Source organism: Polyergus mexicanus, unplaced genomic scaffold, assembly GCF_030449975.1.
Source record: "Polyergus mexicanus isolate NDT 795.1 unplaced genomic scaffold, iyPolMexi1.0 SCAF_7, whole genome shotgun sequence".
In the NCBI taxonomy this organism is placed as follows: Eukaryota; Metazoa; Arthropoda; class Insecta; order Hymenoptera; family Formicidae; genus Polyergus; species Polyergus mexicanus.
In genome coordinates, this window is record NW_027223327.1 from 1,421,179 (window position 1) to 1,443,664 (window position 22,486).

The following is a 22,486-nucleotide window of genomic DNA, read 5'->3' on the forward strand; positions in this document are numbered from 1 at the left end:
CCCTCCGGGTTAGGCTCAAGCCCAGAGAGAGCCGGAAAACGCAGTAGGGGCGGAAAGAATCGAGGGGGTGGACAAGGGTGCCATTTCTGTCCCCTAAATAATTAATTCCGGCAGCGCCGCCGGCTTAAATGTGCGCGGAGGGTAAGGGAGGGAAAAACTTTGCTATACTGGGGACAAGTCTGTTGGAGATTCGACCCTCGAGCCTGCGCGCGCGCGCGCAAGATCGATTGCACATAGAGAATACAACGGAGTAGTATTTAAAAACTGCTGAATTTTTCCGCCAACGATTTGCGAAACGTTATTGTCGCATGATTAGCAAAAATCCAGGCAATGTAGAGAGAAATTTTTCTCTCTTTTAATCGATGAAATTCTGGTTTCCTCGCGGTACATCGTTATTCTAGAGAGGATTATTCTTTACAAAGCAATATTGAATATAAAAACGAGACAAGTTATACGTGAGCAACCAAGCGTTAAGGCTGACCGAGTCAAGATTGATTGATCGATTGATTTTGAAGTACAGTGGGAAATCGCCCCGCGCGGTTTCCTTCAGATTAAATCGCTTTAATCTCTATTCTGCCTTCGCATTCGCGCAGCCTCGACGGCCGGTTGAATCTCGCCTTGGCGCCTACGTCTTGGAAGATAAGACGAAGGATTAATGGTCGCGGCATTAGGGCGTAATTTTATGGGGATTATTTTAAAGGCCTTCTTAGATCCAGTGGCTCAGTTGCGATTATCTAGGCATCATTAATCATGCGCCCCGCGCTTTAAACTTGGTAAACGCGCGATACCAAAAACTTTTGAAGCACCATTTATTCGGTAAGGGGGGAGAGAGGAAGGGGAAAAGGGCGAGTTTAAGGTAGTTATGGTAAAACTCTCTTTCTCTCTTTTCGTTTGACGAACGTTAATATCTTATGGTGAAAATGAGAGGTGTGCCAGTTGTAAAATTACACGTTTCTCGTATCAGCGCGATACGCGGCATGATTACACTTATTTGTCAAAGTGCCAAAATACCATTTAAACTAACCGTAATATTCGCATTATCATTTATTATCGTTTAACATTTATCTTGCGCATTTGGCAAAATATACTGAAAATTAACTGAAATGCAAGACACAAGTGCAACTCATTATAAATATGTACACAATTCGTATAAAAGCAATTTTTCTAAGAAATAAATAAAGGAAGAGACAGAGAGATGTGTACTATAATTAACTTTTTGAGTAAACATTTTGTATTTTCCCATTTATATCAGATTTTTACTGACATTGTGTTATGTGAGATGTTTTGCTAGAGTCAAATTTCTAATTGTTGCGGCTTTTGAATTTTTACGCAAAAATAGATTCACCGTAAAATTGGATTGTCACTTTTTACGTAATTGATACAATAAGGATGACGGATACCGGTACTGTTTCGTGCGGTAAAGGGTGAAGCTACCACGCCCCTTCTTAAATTTTTCACCAATCCAGCGAGAGCGAGGGCCTGTCTGGTATACGCAATTACGTCGATGCTTGCTCAGGGCAGGTGCCGCAAAGGGTTGGTAACGCGTAGGCAACGCCGACGTTACGCAAGAAGGGTTAAATAAATCAAAGCGTTTTGATTGGCCGCGCGCACGGTAGGGTCGAACGTCCGAAGGGATTTGCGAGGAATTAATGAGTTACGTGCCATTTTGAATTCCTTATGACCTGACGTCGATTTAAAAGATTCGATCGCCACATTTGTTAACTCGTGTCTCTCACTTGATTAGAAGCAAACAATTTATATTTCTTTTTACATGTTTCTATAACGATATTAGAAATACACATACTTAATCCCGAGAGTATACGCGCCACCCGTTGCATCCTCCGTTGCTGAAATCCCGCTTGAACCCACACTTTAATCCCGCGAATGCTTGGCGTCTTCGCAAAAAAAAAAAAAGCAACGTAATAAAGGACCCTCGAGATCCACCGGCCGGAATCGGAAAAAAGCGAAACGGTGCTTGCACACGCGTTGCATAAATATTATTAAGTTTGACCGATCAAGCATACCTACATCTGCCCGATGAGGGAGAAAAGAGAAAAGAACGATTTTCGAAATCCTCGGGGTCGATATAAATTTGACAGTCGCCTGGATGGTCCTTTGTATGGACTTTTTCTCCTGCCTCCTGCGCGGCACGTACCAAGATGTGTGCTATTGGAAAAGTATCTCAAGGAGTTTTTAATACACGACTGCTCCAAGAGCAGTATCGGGAGCACAAAAGTTATACTTGAATCGTGAAAAAGAAGCGAGTCATTACGGAAAATTTTATTAATGAAGGGAATGCGTAGAATTAAAAATAGACATAGATATAAATAGAAGTTTAATCGATTTTCTAATTACAGAGAAAATAATTAAGAAAGAAGCGCTTACGCAGATTCGAGTAAATTAAGATTATAAACGATATCATTGTGTTACAAAATCTGCCATTCTGGTTAATGGTACGTGGATTTTTGATAAAGTTATACATATATGACACAAAGGTATGCGCATGTCGAGTAGACTATTACATAAAATTATGCCAAGCCGAGAAATGCATGCGATGGCACGGAAGCTCTACAGATCGGAGATTTGGAGCGCGTGGGCGATTTTAAATCTAACAATGGCTCGCTTATGCCTAACACCTGCTTAAGTGAGAATCAGGAGACAAATATTAACATCTATATTTCCCGCAACGGGCGAACTAGACAGAAAAAGGCGGCTATTGTTTACAAAAAACATACAATCCCAAATTCTCATGTCTCTACTGTAGAACTCGAGATAATTAATGCACAATTTAAAATAATAATTATCTACTTCTTTATATTGTTCGCGCAATTATGCACAAATATTTTATTAGTTATAATCTTATGCTTTTAAAATAAAATTTAAAGCTGATATTTCTATAAAATTTTGCTGTATTAAATAAAGAGGACGGATTTTAAAAAATCTTTAATATATTTATTTTACAATTATCAGATTAATATTCTCTAATATTTAATTAAAAATTCTTTATAGAAATTGAGGCAATTATTAGAAGATTATCATAAAATTATACAATCGAGAAGCACAAGCTCGCATAAAATTAATTTATACGCTCTTATTGAAATAACGCGCGGCTATTATAAGAATATGAAACGTAGGAGAATTCTAGTGAGTTTTTATTCGGAAAAACAAGAAAACGACTAAACTTTAACGTAAGGATCTGCGTGTTTCCCGGAGCTCTCTCCTCTTCTTTTTTCTCTCAGGCTTCTTTTCGTTGCGCTACGCAAGTTTTTCAAGATGCGCATCGTGAAACGCTCGGTGCATCGACATAATCCATACGGCCCACTTGACTTCGGGCCGTCTCTTTCGCTTTCCCGAACGAGAGAGAAGCTCGTGCCGGGTTTGTTTGAAGTTTGGTCCTGTCGCCAACGATTTCTTCCGCACGAACGTGCTCCTGTTTGAGCGCATTATCGCGAAAGAGCGACGAACCGAATGTCGCCGAATTGGAATCGGGAGAAAGTAAAAGAATGTGATAACTAACTCGACCGATTTATAGTTGGCGGCCACCGGGTTTCCGCTTCCGGAAGCACGAGCGCAATAAAATGATCCATCGCCAGGAGGCGGAGAAACGGCGACGTCGAGATCTCCGAAAAGAGGATAAAAAACGGCAGCCTGTTGCTGCTCGCGTAAAGCTGCCGTTTGTGTATGTGGATACGTGGATATGTGTATGTGTATATGGGAGGATCGTGTGTGCAGGAGGCGATGGAACCTCAAAGGAGGATGAGTCGGCGCGAGTAAACACACGAAGAGGGAGGATCCGACATCGTGTAGTTGCTTAGAGAATCTTCTCTCCTTTTATTCGGTTCTTTCTCTTTCTCTCTCTCCCTCTCTCTCTCTCTCTCTCTCTCTCTTTCTCTGTATCTTGCGAGCTTTGGTATAGCGTCGACTTCATTGTCGCGACGATGGCATAATGTCCCACTTATGCGTGTTCCTTTATATCAAGAATTTTAATAGGCACAGCGCGATGTGTGTATGTGTGCGTGAATTTGCAGAGGCCATCTTCTAAACGTTTTATCATAATGTAGAAAAGCGATCTTTCCCGAGTTTCTACTTGGTGTCAGCATGAAATGTAGCTCCTTTGATTACGAAATAACGAAACGCGTGTAGCGCTGTCTTGTACCGCTGCCAGTTGAATAATTTATAAAATACCGGGTTCCTCGCCGTCCGAGTATTATGCAGTTGGCAGTGGCCGTCTTCGCGGAGGCGAAATGGACCAAGGAGATGCCGAGGCCGAGGCCGCGCGCGAGATTCTTCGGGGACCATTTGTCAGTGTCCATTAGCGCGACGCAGGACGTTTAACGCGACACAATGTTAAAGAGTTGTGTATTTGCGAAGTTAAATGAACCCTGCTCCGTGGGCGACGATTGTGCAGCTGCGGAGTGGCTGCTTGTCGCTGTCGCGACACGAGAGTCGGGCCCCTCTTGAGGTGTGCCCATGCGAGAAAACTGCGAGGAGACGCAGGCTGGAAGGATGACAAGGCTTCGTGTGTATACGCTCTCTTCTCTCTCTCTCTCTCTCTCTCTCTCTCTCTCTCTCTCTCTCTCTCTCTCTCTCTCTCTCTCTCTTCGATGTATAAATAAGAGTAACTCCCGCACGCATCGTGCGCGCATGAGTTAACCCGCGTCACTCCTGCCTTCCTGCCATCCCGCCGAGAGAGCGAAAAAGGTATACCAGAAGATGGTCCATGGAGACACGTGCACGTGTACCTTACTCCATTCTCTTGTATTTCGATGAACTTAACCATTCTGATGAGAGAGCTTTTGTGGATAAAAAGGCATTCTGTATAGGAAGTCAAGAGGTTCCATTCTTTAATGGAGACAGATAATAACCATGGGATGTATTGTAATACATGGTTATCGTATAATTTTAGTGATCGGTTTTAAATTTTTAGTTTTGAGATTAAACGTATTTTTATTATTGGAATTTCCTATCAAAAAAATTATGTAATAATGTTAGATAAGTAAAATTACATTTTATTAGAGAATAATATTTCTAGGTATTATTATACGTATATCAAGCATTTTTTTTTATCATAAAATTAAGCTGTTAGACAAGTTATAGAAAAGAAATGAAGAGAAGTGAGCAATAATGACAAAACAAACGCGATTGATATTACTTTAATTTTAATAGATTGATAATTCGTCTTAATGATTTTTTAATGTAACAGCCTTTAATTATTCTTTCGGTGAAATACCTTTTTTTTTTTTTTTTTTTTTTTATGTAAAGATATATTTCACATTCTCTTTACGAGGGTTTATATCATTTTGCATTATAAGAAGCCGCAAAAAGAATAAAGTATCTAATCTGCGAGAATTTCGAGAAATTTTGAAAATGATAAAATGTAAAATTATTCTGTTATTCTTTTGTTACAAATTATATGTTAAAAAAAGGGGTGTCGGAGACAAGATTTTTTTTGTATAATCGAAAAGCAAACGTGTCAGAGATCGGGAACAAAGTCGAGACCGCATGCTCGCCCTAGTCGGCGAGTCACGTAGCGTCTTTCGAAGATCCAAATCGGCGAAAAATTTAATCGACCGTGCGGAGTTTCGCCCGCGGGCTCGCATTTTCCCGGTGGATCTGCGACAATGTGAATTCATGGCGGGCTCGAGGAAAACGAGAAACGGCACAATGGTCCGGGATTCGAAGGTGGGCGCAGATAAATAGATAGAGGAGGAGAGAGAGAGAGAGAGAAAGAGGATGGACCACACAGGCGACTCTCGTGCTTCGGGCAAGGCTAATACATCGTGTCGAGGCATCGATCGATTAAGTTGTAAAATGTACGACGAAACAATTACAGCTCGCGCGGATGCTCGATCGAGAACCCTTCGAGACGTGTTATTAATTCCGGTAACGGCAGGCTCGTTGCAAGATGCAGACAACCGTGCACCTGCCCCCGTGTCATAAATCCACGAATCGATCGATACTATGCGACGGTCCTTAATTTATAAAACTGTTAGCGGGCGATGTCAGAAAGGACGCGCGAATGTATGTACATGTAATGCGAAATATCTTTCGGCATTTTAAAACCATATGCTCGAGTATCGCGTAACGAAGACGTATTTGAGAGAGACGAGTCAAGTATAGGACGGAAGAGAGAAACGGCCGGAAATCCCTCAATGCGAATTTTGTTGACGCGATCGAGTTTTTACGATTTCCAGGTCAAAATGCGAAAGAGAAAAGATAGACTCTCGTTTATATCGTTTATCGAGAGCGCACATATATACTATATTTCACTCGTCACTGTCGACGTCTCGTGAAACGTCGACAATCTCGTAACGCATCGTCGACCGAAAAAGAGGGACGTTTTGAATACGAGACGCGAATAAGGACCGGAGCGAGTCAGCCCTCGCGTAGTTATTGCTTGAGAGAAACGAGTTCGGTTAGAGTGACCTCTTCATCCTGTTACGATGCTCGAAGAAGCAAGATCCAGGTCCGTTACAGGAAGAGGGGAAGACTCCTAACCTGGAGACATTGCCTTTAATTTGATTGACGTGCGAATTCAATCTGACGTACCGTTGGTCTACATCGTGGCAAGGATGAAGATGCAAATAAGATGTATGAGAAAGACCGACGAGGAAAATGTGATAGAAAAAAAATATATATAAAATAATTCGTAACGCTTTACAGAGAATAATACATTAAGAAGCGCAAAGATAATCTCGAACAATATATCAATTTTTATTGAATAATTATTTTATTAAATTATCACTTAACATGCCACAAATTTATCATCGAAACTCGATGCTGAATCATCCTATATAAATTCGTATGCTATCGCACGAAATAATACATTATAAAATATTTTCAATTTTGACGGATAAACTTATTTTGAAAATGAAAGAAAATATGTATTATCATGTTACTTACGATGAAGAGAAATTTTTCAATTTCATAATAAGATCTTTTCAAAAACATTTAAAGCATTGAAAGACAAGAGAGTTGGCTCCTGCGGCGAAACATCAACTAAATAACATAACTAGATAACTCCATTCGCAGTTACTTAATATAGAAAGTCATTTTTCTAACACGTAATTGAATAGATATAACGAGCTTATTATTAAATAAATAGATAACAAGCTTAGATGACATAGTTAATTAAAAATTAAGCGGCATTTTATTGTTTTTTTATATCTTTTATCAGAGAGACGCGATTTTTGATCGCGTCAGATTCAAAGAATTTTGTTAGCATAAAGGCTATTGATTCAAAGAATCTTCCCGAAACAGATAATGGAAACTTTATTTAGTGAATTGTCACATATTTTTTTCCGAATGTTTCGAGGTTTAATTTTTTCTCGAATGATCGAAAACTCGGCGCTATCGCAACTGCATTATCGTCGCCGCATCGCAAATTGCTGGCAACGCGATAAAGCGGTTTCGTCCTCTCGTTACTTTGCGCGCGTGAATCCACCTCCCGGCCCTTCACCCCTCAGAAATAACCTAACCTAACCTGGCCCCACGTGGTAGGAGATCGCGTAACGGGGGCGGAAAACGGGCGATGAGGGGTGCGGATTCGGAAGGACAACCCCTGCTATACTCGTGAACGCGTACTACATAACACACACACACACACCGACACAGACATCTCAAACCCGCACTCTGCTCCGAATTACTCACCAGTCTCCCCTTTACTGTGCCGTTTTACCCGAAAATCCAAAAACGAGGGGATTTGCTCGTGTGTGCGGAAGCAGAGCCAAGCGCGTGGGGTCGATTATGTCCTCTCCCTCCTTCTCTCTCTCTCTCTCTCTCTCTCTCTTTTTCTTCTTCTCGCCTCCGCGTGATACTTTCCATCTACCTCACGATCGACCCCCTCGAAACCGAATTTTTCTCTTTTACAAAGCTCTTTTCCTTTGGTAACTTATTCCGCGATAGAAATTCACTCTCGATAACCACTCTCTAATCCATTATAATAGCGATTTGTTAAATAATTATCAAATATTATTTATTTCCGCGATTATACCGCGATTCTTGATAATCAAGTTTCATTATAAAAGACAACCTAATGACATCTGGGATTAATAGTGTGAAGAGCTACGTTAATTCACAGATATGCGCGAAAGAATGTATCTTATAATTTTTTTATCAAGAATATAAATAAATTAATAGAAACATGTAAAAACGCAAGAGAATTTAATTTGTCGATAATTATTATACGCAACTCGACATCGTAGACATCGAAGATATGTCGTCCGTTCGCGTCCGGTCAGTTTTCCGCTTCCTTAAATCTCTTCTCGCGAGGGTAACCGAATCACACGTCAGTTGCAGAGACGGACGTTTTTGTGTGTTGCGGAGAAAAAAAAATATCGTACCGGTCTCTCTTTCGGGCCGCCGCCACCGCCACCGCCGATAGGGTGTAAGAGTACGCGACGCATGGATGAAAGGGGGTGAAGGGCAGCGCAGAAAATGTAGGGTGGTTTTAGATCCTCCATTCAATTTATCGATGGATTGACAGCTCTGTTAGGCCCTTGTTACGCGGGAGCACGTTGTCGAGTAAAAAAGATGAACCAAGGGTGCAAAAGTGAGAGAAAAAGAGAACCAGGCTAAAGGGGGAAAGAGGGAGTGATGGGAAATACGCTCGCGCGAAGTAATCGCGCTCACTTTCCGTGCATATGTTTCCGGATGCATGAAAATTCATTGTTTTCGCAGTGATCGACATCGATCGGCAATAGAAATATTTTCCGCGACAAGACACTGATATAAACGCGAGTTATAAACATTTATAAATAAAGGTATAATGGGTCATATATCTTTATCCGAGAGATGTAATTTCTCAGAAATAAAAGACTCACATGGATATACAAACGCATATTTTAATCGAACGATCGAAATGTCATAGTGATGTGAACTGGTTCTTCGACCGAAGCGCGATAGGAGAAGTTAATTTTACGCTGGTATTTGATTAGAACCGGAATCAGCCAAACACACATGGGACTCGCGTTAATCGGACAGTGACGTATCGATGTGTCGCTCCGTCATCGTCCATCGCGTCTCCAAGATCTCCGGCTTAGCTCGGGCCATTGTCCGAACCGGATCGATCGATCCTTGACAAATAATCCTGCACAGGAGAAGGTGCAGAGCCAAGGTCTCGTGTCCGTCCCGCGAATCGATCGCGCGTCTCATTATTTATTGAATGAGGTGGCTGACCAGCTACCCACGGCGGTACAAGAGCTACCCCCTCGCGAGCATCGCGTCCGTTGCGAAATCCGTCCTAAATCGACCCGATCTCTCGAGCAACCAGGTGCTTGGTTTGGTCAACCGCTCTATAGGATCTTATACAATTATTTTTCCTTTCCCTCGTGCCTCATCCATCCCCTCGCGTCGTCTTTCCCCTCGCCCGCGACTTGGAGGATTGCAAAAGTAAAACTCGCTCGATCGGGAGTCGCGACTGGACGCGAACCCACGAAGGGATCCTCGAGGAATGGCGAGGAAAAAAAGTGGGGTCGCGTCTATCCGCTTAAAGAACGTCGTTGCGTGTCTTTGTCGATTCTCGATATGCTGCTTCGCGAGGGAGAGATTTCAAAATCCATTGACATACACGCGGGAGATCTTCGAGAGATACGAGACACGTATGTCGACGAAAAGATTGTATTGTGCGAAATTTTTCGAGTCTATCGAGCAACAAATAATTCATCTGTTTGTCTGCAAAATTTTTCTCAGATACGAGCTTAGAGACAATAACTTGTACGTATCGCACAAAGAGAGAGAGAGAGAGAGAGAGAGAGAGAGAGAGAGAGATTTAAATTATCTTAAGATAGAAAAAATGGATTCTGCGGCCCGAAAGCTTGAACGTGTGCCTCGGTGGAATTTAACTCTTTCGAGAGGCATGATAATCATCGGGCAAAATTCCGCGACGGTGCCGATACAAGGACGATAGGGTCATTAAAAGGACGAAAAAAAGGAAAGAAAAAGAGACCGACATCCTTCCTCCTAGACCAGCTGGTGTGTCGGACCGCATCTCGAGTCTATTCGCACACCACATGTTGGCCAGTGGGCGAGCACCGAATTAATGCAGAAAAGAGGGCACTGCTCCGCTATTATTAGCCTAGGCCATTAAATGGTATTGGGACTTGATAATTAGGAGATTCGATAATAAGTTTCCGACATGGCGTCTATCTGACCGACGTATGAAACGTCGGTGATCCAGATGCGTCATAAATATCACCGTATCGAAAGACTCGTCCATAGATAAATAGAGCTTTCGTTATCTATTACTTAAATCTCGAAAGCAAACACGAATGAAGAAATTTTAAGCAAATATATTTAAGATACTTATTGTCGACCCGAGACTTTGTTCATCGAGAAAAGACTCTCTCGGTGTAAAATAAAAATAGAATTCTCTGGAAATAGAGTTACAGTAACGAACTTTAGAGAGAACAGCTGACAACTTCTTTTGCGGATCTCGATCGGTCCTGCGATCACTTGCATGTATAAAAACTTGCATATATAAAAAGTCTTCCGAAAAAAATGGGAGCGTTTTAATATCTTGAAAAAAATATTCGAAAGCGCACTTTCTCGATATCTGATTGGAACGATCGCGGGAGAAAAATGGAGGGAAGAAAAAAATTTGCTTGAGCGATGCTGAGAAATTTTCAAATTGACCTCTGCTGCGAAAAATCGTGATCAACTGTCGCTCGTCGGTTACAGATCAAGATATTGATACGATCCGCATTGATCTCTATGTAAAGTGGTTCAACGTGCGCAACGGTCAGATTTCGGGGTAGATTGGTAAATTCTGCATACGGTAGGTGATCACGTAAAGAAGAATTTCATTGAATATATCTATCTTTTTCGACATCGTTCCAGAAAGAGGCATAAAAACATGAAACCGTCTCTAACCGTTTTTCTACCCAAACGACGACATATATACATTTGTTCAATTAAAAGAAAATAATATATATATATATATATATATATATATATATATATATATATATATATATTAATATTAAAAATATATATATTTAAACATTGAGAATAAGTTAGATATCTTATCAGAGATAGATTTTGGTTTTATAATAATACAGATTACTTTTTCCTTTTAGCTCACCAAATAAAAGAAAGCAATACTTTCAACAAACTTGTCTCAACTACGTTAATAATTTAAAAGAACGACTTTGATCTTTTTTTTTATAGCTTTGTAAAACATTTCTTTAATAGCTTTCTGTATTTTATGTATAGAGTGTAAAAGAATTTTTTCACATTTTATAATCAGTGTGTAGTCAAATAATAAAAGAGCTGATTAATTTTCACATTTCATGGAATATAAATTTATGGCATATCAAGGTCCCTTTAAATTTTTACGTGATATATTTATAATATACCAATGTTATAAAGAATCTTAAAAAATAATTTTCTTTGAATTAAACTTAGCTTTCATATAACATACAAGAAAGTTTTGTTTAATATTCTTTATTCGTTTCATACGAAGAATCACCCCCATTTTACTTGCACTACGTTTTACGGCACATCTTGTATATATTTTTGTACCAAAAAAATTTTTATTCTTTTACAGCCTGCTAAGTATATAGGTGTAGATCACTTTTTAAGAAATATTTTAAAGGATAATGCGTCGTTCTTTTCAAATCTTTTTTTAAGTCATTTGCGTATCATCTCATTTTATATGATATTATATTTCAACCTTGTAGCTAAGCAATTTTTTAAACATATTTTACATTATTTGTATTATAGATACGCATTTATCAATCACAATTGCATAACAAAACCTGATGAATGAAATGATTTGAAAATGGATATTTGAGAAACGTAAAAGGCAAAAAAAGACAAACTATAATTTTTATTTATGTTTGAAAATAAACAATTCTTATAACCGTCGCGGACGATACGGAAAAAGATGATAAATCATCCTCCAGACTATTTTCTCTGTTTTTTTTTCTTTTTTTAAATAAATCATTAAATTTATTCGAGAAAAAAATTATTATATTGATATTAATATCTTTAATTATTTATTTCTTTCGTAAATACAAATAAGATGCAAGATATGCAAAAGCAAGATGGTATTGCATTTCATTCGTTATAACTCTCTCGCTACCGTCCCACCAGCTGTACCGTAATAGTGCAAATATGAAATGGAGAATAGGTATACGAAAAAATTAAAGACCTTATTCTAGACACAATAATAGCCTGCCGAGAAAGAGCCCGGCTCTTTTGCCTAAACGTGAAGGGTTAAGTTGTAATGATTGCTAATAATGCGCCCATTGTAAGCAAATTATCTCCGTATCGATAAAAGATACCCTACTAAAGCTCGTTCACTGAATGCGAATTTTGTTCCGGTTATTATTAGTTTCGATGACATAGACAGATTAATAATTAATAGTCTACATGAAATAATAAACGAAATATATACAAAGTGAAATGTAAAAATTGTTCAGCTATGACAGTATTCTTTATCGAACATTAAGACAATGTCATCAAAAAAGAAATTAAAGTCAACGATTAAGCTAATCACGTAATTAGTTAAAATTAATTAATTACATTTACAAACTAATATTTTCCTTGCCAATTAATATCTTAATTGTATCTTTATACTAATTCAGAGATTTGATATTTTTATAAAATAGTTGAAAGCAAATGAATATCAAAGACTTATTATCGTTTTAAATTCTGATCATTCTTTTAATCTCGAACAAATGTTTGCGGGAATTGTTAGACGGGGAAGTAAATTTTCTAGTACGGCCTAATGGTTATTTCGATATGATTTAAAGCGTATAAAACGAGATTCCATTTCACGCCCCTCGCGGGTCACGTAGAGCTGAGTTGTTTGCCCGCGTGGTTTTTCACAATATTTTGTCAGGTTTGTATGCGAAAGTATTTTCGCATCGTACTCGTACACTCTCTTCGGGTATCCCGCCTCTTTACCACCCCTCGCCCGATAAATTCTAGAACGTACGACATTCATCGAACGAAAAAAGGGGCCAAGCATTCTCGATCGATTGATCGTTCGATATGATTAGAAAATCATCATCGATGAGAACGATTTGATTTGTAAATAATTAAACGTTGCCTCTATATCAATTTTAGCAAAGATATAATTCTTTTCGTATTACCATATCCGATGTAAACGATACAAATAGATAAAATAATAATAGATAATAATAATCAATTAAAAATGAACACACAATGAAAATCATCTGCTCGTCGATTCTGCAGAATCTGGCGTCGACGTGCCTTTCGATTCTTCGTCGCATCTGCAAACGCAAATAAACGCGCGGCTTTTGAAAGAAAAAAAAAAAAAAAAAAAAAAGAGATATTTTCGGTAACACGGAAAAAAAGATCCTCTTGTGGATCGGTCGACTCACTAATTCGACAATCGCCCTAGAATCCCGCTCCTCTCGATTCCCGTTGGCTTTTTTTTTTTTTCCTATTTCTCTACCATTCTCGCCTCTTTCTTCTCTCACGTTCTCTCTCGGTTTCTCTCACCGGCTCGTACGAATCTCCGTCTTTGTCTTCACGGCGACGACAGGCGGCTGACAGGGTGGAGTGCGTCGAGCCACCACCGTGCGTACACGCGCATTATTCGTGCGTGTATGTATACGCGTGTATCGGGTCGGTACGGAACAACATGTGGCGGTGTGCGCGTATGTGTGCGCGCGTCATCTCGCCCGTGCCACCCGAAGGGCGCGCGCGCGCGCTCTCGTTCTCGCGCGTGCATGCGTGACACCCAGTATACGCACGGGGATCCGAAGGGCATTCTTCCACTTTTTTATCGCGACCGAACGTGTGTGCGATGGTGATTCCGACGTGAATTCTCGGCTGCAGGCACGCGCTGCGCACGCCCGGCTCGCGAGCAGGTGAGACGGGAGAGCCGCGCGATTGCACGCGTGTGTACACCCTTGCCCTTCTCCCCCCTTGCGCTCCGAATGAGAACGACCCCCGCGGGGGTAACCGTATCGTCGCGGAAGGCGCGCTTCCGCGAGCGGCTTTCGTTTGATGAAGGAAAATCCGGAACTGTATCGAGGTTGCGCGTGTGGAGTTATCACGAACGAGAATGTTCTCGCAGTATGAAATAATAATATAAATTATATATTAACTCGTGTTATGTATGTATGTTGCAAATATAATCGTAAAGTTATTTATATTGATGAATAAATAATTGGAAAATTTATTCTTTTTTAAGTCAGACTTTAAAATCCAGATCTTAATAAATTATGAAGAACTGTACGTTATCGAACTTTTCATAAGAGACCTAGTATCAAGAGATTTACTAACAAATTCGCAAACCAATTGTGATATCCTGCGTAATTATTCTGTTAATTACTTGCCGAAGACAACGATCGTTCGCTGATGATTCTATCTATTTTTGCATCCTTTTTTTCATCGATCGATGCACCTTATACGCGATGTCATATATATGATACTTGCGCGCAACCCTGAGAAGACTTTCCAGACTCGATGTATCGCCGCGTACAATTTGTATCGACCGCTTTTAAAATATTGACAGCTGCAGCGAACTTTTGCAAAAAGCTCGCTGTCGCACACACACACACACACACACACACACATACACACACATACAGAACTGTCGATATTGCACAAGCGGTAGTTTAGCAAACATAGAATAACAAATGTATACGCTCTCGCGAATACATCGCGAAATGAGAAACTGCTCGAGGAATACGAACATAATACAATACAATCAGTGTACATTGAAATATCGTTAATGAAGGATAAACATAAATGTAAAAAATCTAACTAATTTGCATTTCCCATTTTTTTTTTTCGCAGCGTTAAGAAAAACGTGCCATTCATTTTTGAATTTTGCGAAACACGTTGCTGATTTTTTTTTCTCTTTGCATATATCTCCTTTCTCCCTGTTCCTCCACCTTCTCTTCCCTCTCTCTCATTTTTTCTTACCCGAGTCTCACCAACTGTTCGTCCCTTGCCTCCTCCCTTATCTCTATCCCTCTCTTTCTGTCTTCGAGGAAAAAGTGCTCTCCCCGCACGCACCAACCCCTTAAAGATCATGGTCACAGGTTCACTTTGCGTCTCTCTTAAATCTCCCCTTCTACGTTTTCTCGCGCGCTTGCTCTTTCTACGCGATAACATCTCTTTCACCCTCTGGTGCGCTTTTCCTTTCTCTCTCTCTCTCTCTCTCTCTCTCTCTCTCTCTCTCTCTCTCTCGTCCGGCTGTCCACTGTCATCCCTTTCTTGTCCCTCCCTCCTACCCTTCCCCGCCTGTTTTTCCCTTTCTTGCTTTCCCTTCCGTACTCCATCTTCTGTACGCACGCTAACCCGCGCCCCAGCGAAGAACGTTTCGGCGACTCGCGCATCCGGGGTTGCGATTCGAGAGGGTAGCGCACCACGATACTTGGTGGGAGAAGAGAAGAAGAGAGTAGTGGGGTTGACCGGGGCGTGCAAGGGTGGGGGAATATTTGACTATACTACTGAGCCGCACGTCGGTTGTCACTTAGTGTTGGGTTAGGTCAGCCCAGAGTAGACATCGTCGACCGACATTGTCGGTCAATCTTGTGATCGGAGCTCGTCTCCGCTTGTTTATATGCTAGTAGATAGTGATCGAATATATAGACATAATTTACAGGATATTTTCGCGGTGGTATCGGCCGTTGTCGGCCTTATCGTACATTGGATGTTTCCATTCGCCGGAGTAAGTCTACCGTGTAGATTATAAAAAGAATATCCGTCTTTTCTAGAAGAGGAAAAACGAGATAATAATCGAGCATAACAATTGTTATATCGAATTTATTTTAATCGCTCCATTAATCGCGTCGCGCGCGATATTTTGCGCTTTCTTCTCCGTATCTCGTCGTCGCAAGTGATCATATTGTGCTCGGCAAGAAGTGGATGGAGTGTCAAAGTGAAGAAAGCTCGTCGCATGGATTGTAGCATGGCATTGTCCTATTTTCAAGGGACACAAATTTACGCAGGTATTTTTATTAACGATACTTTTATTAATGATACAAACGACGAAAAAAGGATCGAATCCGTGAAACTCGTATCCCTTAGTTTCGAAGATACATTAACCGTGTTCTCAATATCGCGTGTTCCTGTTTCCCGTATTTAACATTGTAATGTTATATTTATCGTGTATTTAATATAATGTTTTTTTTTTTTTTTTTTTGAGAGCGTCAATATTTAATTTTCCTCTCTTCTACTATTTTTCTCTACGCTGGTTCTTCCATGCGCTTAATCATTAACATTTTGTTTTGCTTTCACAAGATCTATTCGTCTTTATCATTTTGATAATTATCTCTGATAAAATTCAATGAAAAATATCCGTCATAGATATTAGAATTCTGTCACGCTAATCTCGAGAATTGCGTTTTACCTTCTTCTTTTTTACTCTCATCCAGTAATCTTACGAATATCGGCTTCTAATAAATGCGAAAATGCAGATGATGTATTTGTGCTTTAACATGCATAGAGATAGAGAGCGAGAGAGAGAGAGAGAGAAAATCACAAGGCGAGAGAAGGGAGCAATTTCATAGTTTGTTGAGAGCCGAGCGTGCGACTTCTGGCGCGTCGCCAGAATCTAAAAGCGCCGACGACACGACGCACGTACCTTGTGACACATTGTAAACATCGATAAGCCACAGAGAGACTAGCAAAATCGCTTGACGAAAAACGTTAAGTAAGTTATTTCTACGGAAATAAAGCTTGCTATGATTTCGCGATCGGAATGCTCGGCACGCTTTTAATGACTTATCAAACCACAAGCGACCTTTTCGATTGATTATATGACACGTCAGGATGTCCTTGATGAACACGAATTCTAGACATTACATTATTTACGACATTACATTATATTAGTACTTACGACTTAGGTAGGTATATTATAATGCCTTTACGACATCTCTCTCCACAGTTTCAGTGGAAAGTTATATAAATCGAAAGGCTTCCAATGACTCTCTAAATGTCACGGTTTAAATAGGGAAGATACTTGTAACTTATGAGTTTCAAAAAAAAAAAAAAAAAATACCAAGACCCCAATAAAATTACCGTTTGCAATAAAGTATTGTTGAGTTTAAAATAATAGTTATTCGAAGCGTTCAAGGCTTTTCTTTCCGACTACTGGTTATAGCTTTATCCCCATAAAAAAAGGATTGTTAAAACGGTTAAAAAAGTTTATATTTTTAACTATAAACACATAAACGCAAAAATAGTTTAGCTATAATATTTTGCATAATAGCTTATTTATTATTTTGTTTGTACTTATTCTATTGTTCATAATTATTTTATTTATTCAATTCTTTTTTTTCCATGCACATGTGTCTACGGATTACTTTAAGTCAGTTTAAAGTAAAGTCGGATAATAGAACGCAAAGATATACATTAATTTACAACGATCTAACTTGTAATAAAGTTTCCAAGAGAGAAAAGACTCGGGGTAGAGCTACAAGGGTTGCGACCAATTAGGGGTAGATGCGAGCGGGGGCGGTACTCTTCTCGTCGCGTTGCCAAGAAACGGCTCTCTTAGGCTGTAAGGATCTTGGTTGCCGTTAAGAGAAATTTAGGGTAGAGAAAAGTAGAGGAGCACACGTAAGAAGAAGGAGACATCGTACGCATCTTTATTGATTGAACGACGCCGACTCTCTAAATAGTTCATTAATTAGCCGACGGCGATCGAGTATAGAATTTTTCGTTTATCGTTTCTTCAAATCGTTGCTCAAATCTACTTCGTTAAGGATGCCTTTATGTTTTTTGAATATTTTACTTTAATAGTTTATCGAACGCTTATCAAAGTGCTTTTCAATCATCTATTCAATCATTAAATATCTTTAGGTATTACATTTTTTTTTTAATATTGAATTCTTAAATTCCTAGCTAAAAGTGATCTCATATAATGTTCTCATACGCATTCCAATAATCATGAAAAAATTACGTTTGAATTGCGTATGCAATTATTATAAAAACATCCACAGCAAGTTATACTTCAACGTGACAGCGCTTAATGTCCGCTCGATCATAAATTGACATATATGTTCAATTATTTCGTGGAATATATTTTTTTTATCCGTTAGTTTATATAAATTTCGATATATATATATATATATATATATATATATTTATATACGATATATGTATATACAGACACACAATAGATTTTAATCTATCAATTTTCTCCCTTTCTCTTTAAACGTCTGTATTATCCGTCAGATATTAGATATTTGTTAAAAATCAAAACAGTATCATGACATTAATGACTGACATCTTTATCAATTGGAATGCAACATTTCGATAAAGTGAGTGTTTGCTGATAAAGTCGTCGGCTCGAAGTCGAAGAGGCGGTACACGTATACGTGGATAGTGAGAGTCTTATGAATGAACTCTCGTGTACGAGAGTGTGAGTGAATGGAGGAGGATCCAGTAACCTCACGTGCGAGCGACATGTGTGGGAGGGCACGTGAGAAGTGGTAGGGAAGAGAGAAACAGAGGGAGAAAGTAGAAGGAAAGAGAGAGGAAGGAGCGCGCGCGGGAGGCTAATAGGAAGAGAAAGCGCGAGGAGAAAGATGTTTCGATTCATAGATGATACAATTAATTTTCCAATTTTCCTCAAAATATTCTAACTCTAATAATGCATTAAGAAATAACATCGATACGTCAAATTATATCGCGTTGATATTTCAAGTCACGAGATACACGGATAATGTATCCTGTTTCTATTGTAATTAAATATTAAATGCATTAAATATTAAGCGCAACGCTTCATCGAGTAACGTTGTTTAAATAATTTTTTTTTTTTTTTTTTTTCATCGAGTTCAGGATTCCTGATCAATCAGCATCTGAGCATGATGCAGGACGCCGAGCAGCAATCGTTCAACAATAATGTATCGCTATATCCGGAACCGATATCAAGATCGGTGGCAAGATTATCGGTACTGAACCAGGACTTTCTCACCACTCAGGCTCTGATAAAGGCAGGACTTCCTCCGTTGCACAGCTTAGCCGCGGCTTCGTCATTCTTCAATCAGAATCTCTTCGTGGACTCGGCAAATTGGCGAAGACAACAGTCGGCCGGATCCCCGGCCCCCTCCTCCGTTCATATATCGCCCATTGTATCGCCGACTCTCAGCACTTCCAGCAACTCCACGTCGCAGCGTCTCAGCATTACCGCCGCCAGCGGCAGCATCAACGACGACGACGACGATAATAATCATAATAATAATAACAACAACAATGTGCCGGGCAGCAAAAAAGGTGGTAGAAAAAAGAGAAAATCTACCCAGAATCAATCGTTGAGCACAGAACCGATCGTTGACCAGCAAAGCACGTTGCAAGGTGTAGCCGAGCTCAACATCGAACAATCTCCAACTCCGACTGTCAATTTGGAGACAGGATCTCCAACCATCAGTCCTGAGACAGTAGAGAAGAAGAATAAGAAGCAAAACTTTATTTGCAATGTGTGCAAGAGAGGTTTTGGTTATAAGCATGTGCTGCAGAATCACGAGCGCACGCACACTGGCGAGAAGCCTTTCCAGTGTCCGGTATGCCATAAAAGGTGAGTTTGTCGCAATTATTAGCAGGTCTTGCTTTTCTTAATTGCGATATGGTGGGAAAAGAATTTTTTGAGAAGAAATATTGATGTAAATAAAATTAATTTGAGAGAAGAAAAAAATGTTTTATGTTACGTACAATATATCTTTAGAATAAAATCGTAAATTCGATCAATGATTTAAGTCTTTGAATTTTGCAGATTTACAAGGGACCATCATTTGAAAACACACATGCGACTTCATACAGGCGAGAAACCTTACTGCTGCAAATTCTGCCAGCGACGATTTGTCCAGGTCGCGAATCTTCGCCGTCACGTGCGGGTACACACGGGCGAGCGTCCGTACCTTTGCAGGCATTGCAATAATCGTTTCAGCGATTCGAATCAGCTGAAGGCTCACGTAATGGTACATAACGGTGAGAAACCGTACGAATGCGAAACTTGCCATGGCCGATTCAGAAGACGACATCATCTGCATCAGCATAGATGCAACGGCGACAGTAACGGTGGTGACGAAGCGCAAGATTTTGAAACCGAACCGGAGGAGAACGACGATATCGACATCGACGGCGAGGAGCAGGAGGAAGCTGAGAATATGTCGCACGCCGCCCAGGAAATTCTCAGAAAGCCGACTCGTCGTGCATTGCCCAGCCCGATAGTTGACATCGCCGCGCAGATGCTTAATCTACCCGGGCCGTCGAACGTTCAACCTCCCGGACCGTCGATCGTCCTACCCGAGCAAACCGAGCCCGAGGATCTATCCATGTCCAGGTCACGCAGACACTACTCCAACAGCAGCAACGATTCGTCGCTGAGCCGTAGCCTCAGTAAAGATAGCAGTCCTGAACAAGAGGACGAAAAGTACGAGGCCAGCCTGTTCCTGAGACATACTCGCGCCACGTCAAAGCGGCAACCATCATCGCGACAACCAAGAAGCAATCCCTAACGCCGATCAGGTAGAGTCTCAGAATTCTAATGGGGTTTCAGCGATAGAGAAAAATATCCCGTAATCGCTTTTTTCCGTATCTACCTCTTATCGTATCGTTGAATTTTGAATAAATTTGGATGATGATCACGATTCTCCATTTTGCTGAACTAGATATATATAATAAATTTATTCGCGCGATTTTAAACAATTCTTTTTGCGACTATTACATAAATCGCATAAATATATCAAGATGAAAATCTTTAAAAATCAACGGAAATGCGCGAAACACTGCAAGGATACATAATAGTCGAACTATACCTGCGCTTGTCTTTCTTTTCTTATAAAATGGTCGGCACAGTTAAAAGATAAACGAAGGTCCTACGGATATTAACTCCTTTGAGGAACGGTATCCCTATTGGGTCAAGCAAACTAGAAAATCTTGATCGTGTCGTCCAGTGTCCGAGTCGATTTAAAATTCAAACCGATCTCCACCTCCGTTACTTCCCACAGTTTTGTCTCGATCGCAGAGAATAAGACTCGCATAATCGAGATCTGCTTCTCCGATTTCCGCCTGCTATCCTTCGGACTCGCACAGCCGGCTCCGTTAAACAATCCTTTTCAAAGACTTCTAGTTTTTTATGCTAGTTGACCTCCTCTCGGCCGGTGCGCGTCTTTCGCGCCAACCAGTTTTTCGCGCGATGAGATACATCGGGTCGCGCCGAAAAATTTTACAGCCGGTCACCGGTCTCTTCTCCTCGAGGCAGATACGCGCCGCATCTCCTCGAGATCTTTTGCCGCTATTCAATGCTCGTTTGATTTATGTCCGCGCCGTGGTATGCAGATTTTCTATTCTGACCGCCGGACTCGAGGCCACCTAAGACACTTCTGTTAAATCTGTTACGCATTTCTGGAACAAGACTCCTACACTCCCATTTCCCAATTCCCGTTTAGTTTTTCTTCGATGCGGCGAGAAAGCACGAACATCTCGAGTTATAAACTTCACTATGTCTTTGCGCCCCGCTGGATGAAATGGGAGAAAAAGGAGAAGAAAGAAAAACACGAGGTCTACATGTTGCATGAATATCGCTCGAAATACCGGGTAGGCTAAATTACCCTCGTTTATCTTTTGACCGTTTTATAAAGAAAGAACGACAAGCGCAGGTATATAGTTCAACTATTGCGTCTTCTCGCATTGTCTCGTATTTTCGTTGGTTTAAAAAAATTTCACTTTTATATGTATATTTATGCAGTTTATTTAACAGTTTACGAAGCAAAAAAGATAGTTTAAAATCGCGCGATATATAAAATAGAAATTAGTTTAATTCGAGTTATTTCTTATTTTTTTTCTTATATTTTTAATTTTTATAGTTCTTATATATTTCTAATCTTTTTCTTTTTGATATGCGCGTTCTTAATTAAGGCTTAAGTCATTTTATCGAGGTCCTTTTTTCGAAATATCAAGAAAGTAATTGAATCCAACACATTATTATATTGGTTTTTTTAAAACATTCTTTACGCGTTATAAAATTTATGGCAAATACCATGCTATAAATTTTTTTAATTTTTCATACCATCTGTTACACTTTCCACACATACTTTAAAATATCATTGACCTCGACAACGATATTTATTAGTCGTTTATGTGGAACCATTCAAGAGTCATTTTTACATCCTGCCCTTATTCTTGTTTCGCTCTTCTCTGCACACATTTTTTTAAATCTTTTTATGGCACTTCTTTTTATGTTGTCTTTATAAAATTTACAAAAACTTACATTTGTGAGAGCGAATCCATGAAATGTTATTTTTCTCTAAAGCTAACACGATCAGAGAAATACGAGATACAAAAACGAAAAATTGCAGACTTTTGGTTATAAGGTAGACGAAATTTTCGATTTATAAAAAAATTCATTGCACGGTACATAAAATTTATAATAGATAATAATATTCAAAAAGACAAAAAGGATGATTAATCCTGATTACTTTATTTCCTTGTTTCATAAAAAGAAATCTTGATAAAATGACTAAGTGTATCTGATCCAGAAACGTGGAAACTTTCT

The 22,486-nt window shown here is 39.8% G+C and overlaps 1 protein-coding gene across 3 annotated transcripts in view; it reads left to right on the top strand.

Annotated features, from left to right (window-relative positions):
- The window catches only part of Kr (krueppel), a 32,489-nt gene that overhangs the window by 4,814 nt on the left and 5,189 nt on the right, over positions 1 to 22,486 (top strand). The window contains exons 1-3 of one of the 3 annotated variants that reach the window (XM_070298597.1): positions 15,479 to 15,935; positions 18,772 to 19,507; positions 19,703 to 20,457. In XM_070298597.1, the coding sequence (XP_070154698.1) occupies positions 15,884 to 15,935; positions 18,772 to 19,507; positions 19,703 to 20,447 (1,533 nt within the window). In that variant the 5' untranslated portion in view covers positions 15,479 to 15,883 and the 3' untranslated portion in view covers positions 20,448 to 20,457. Of the gene's footprint in view, positions 1 to 15,478; positions 15,936 to 18,771; positions 19,508 to 19,702; positions 21,748 to 22,486 lie in introns of those variants that run through there. The other 2 variants (XM_070298596.1, XM_070298598.1) reach the window with 2 other exon arrangements.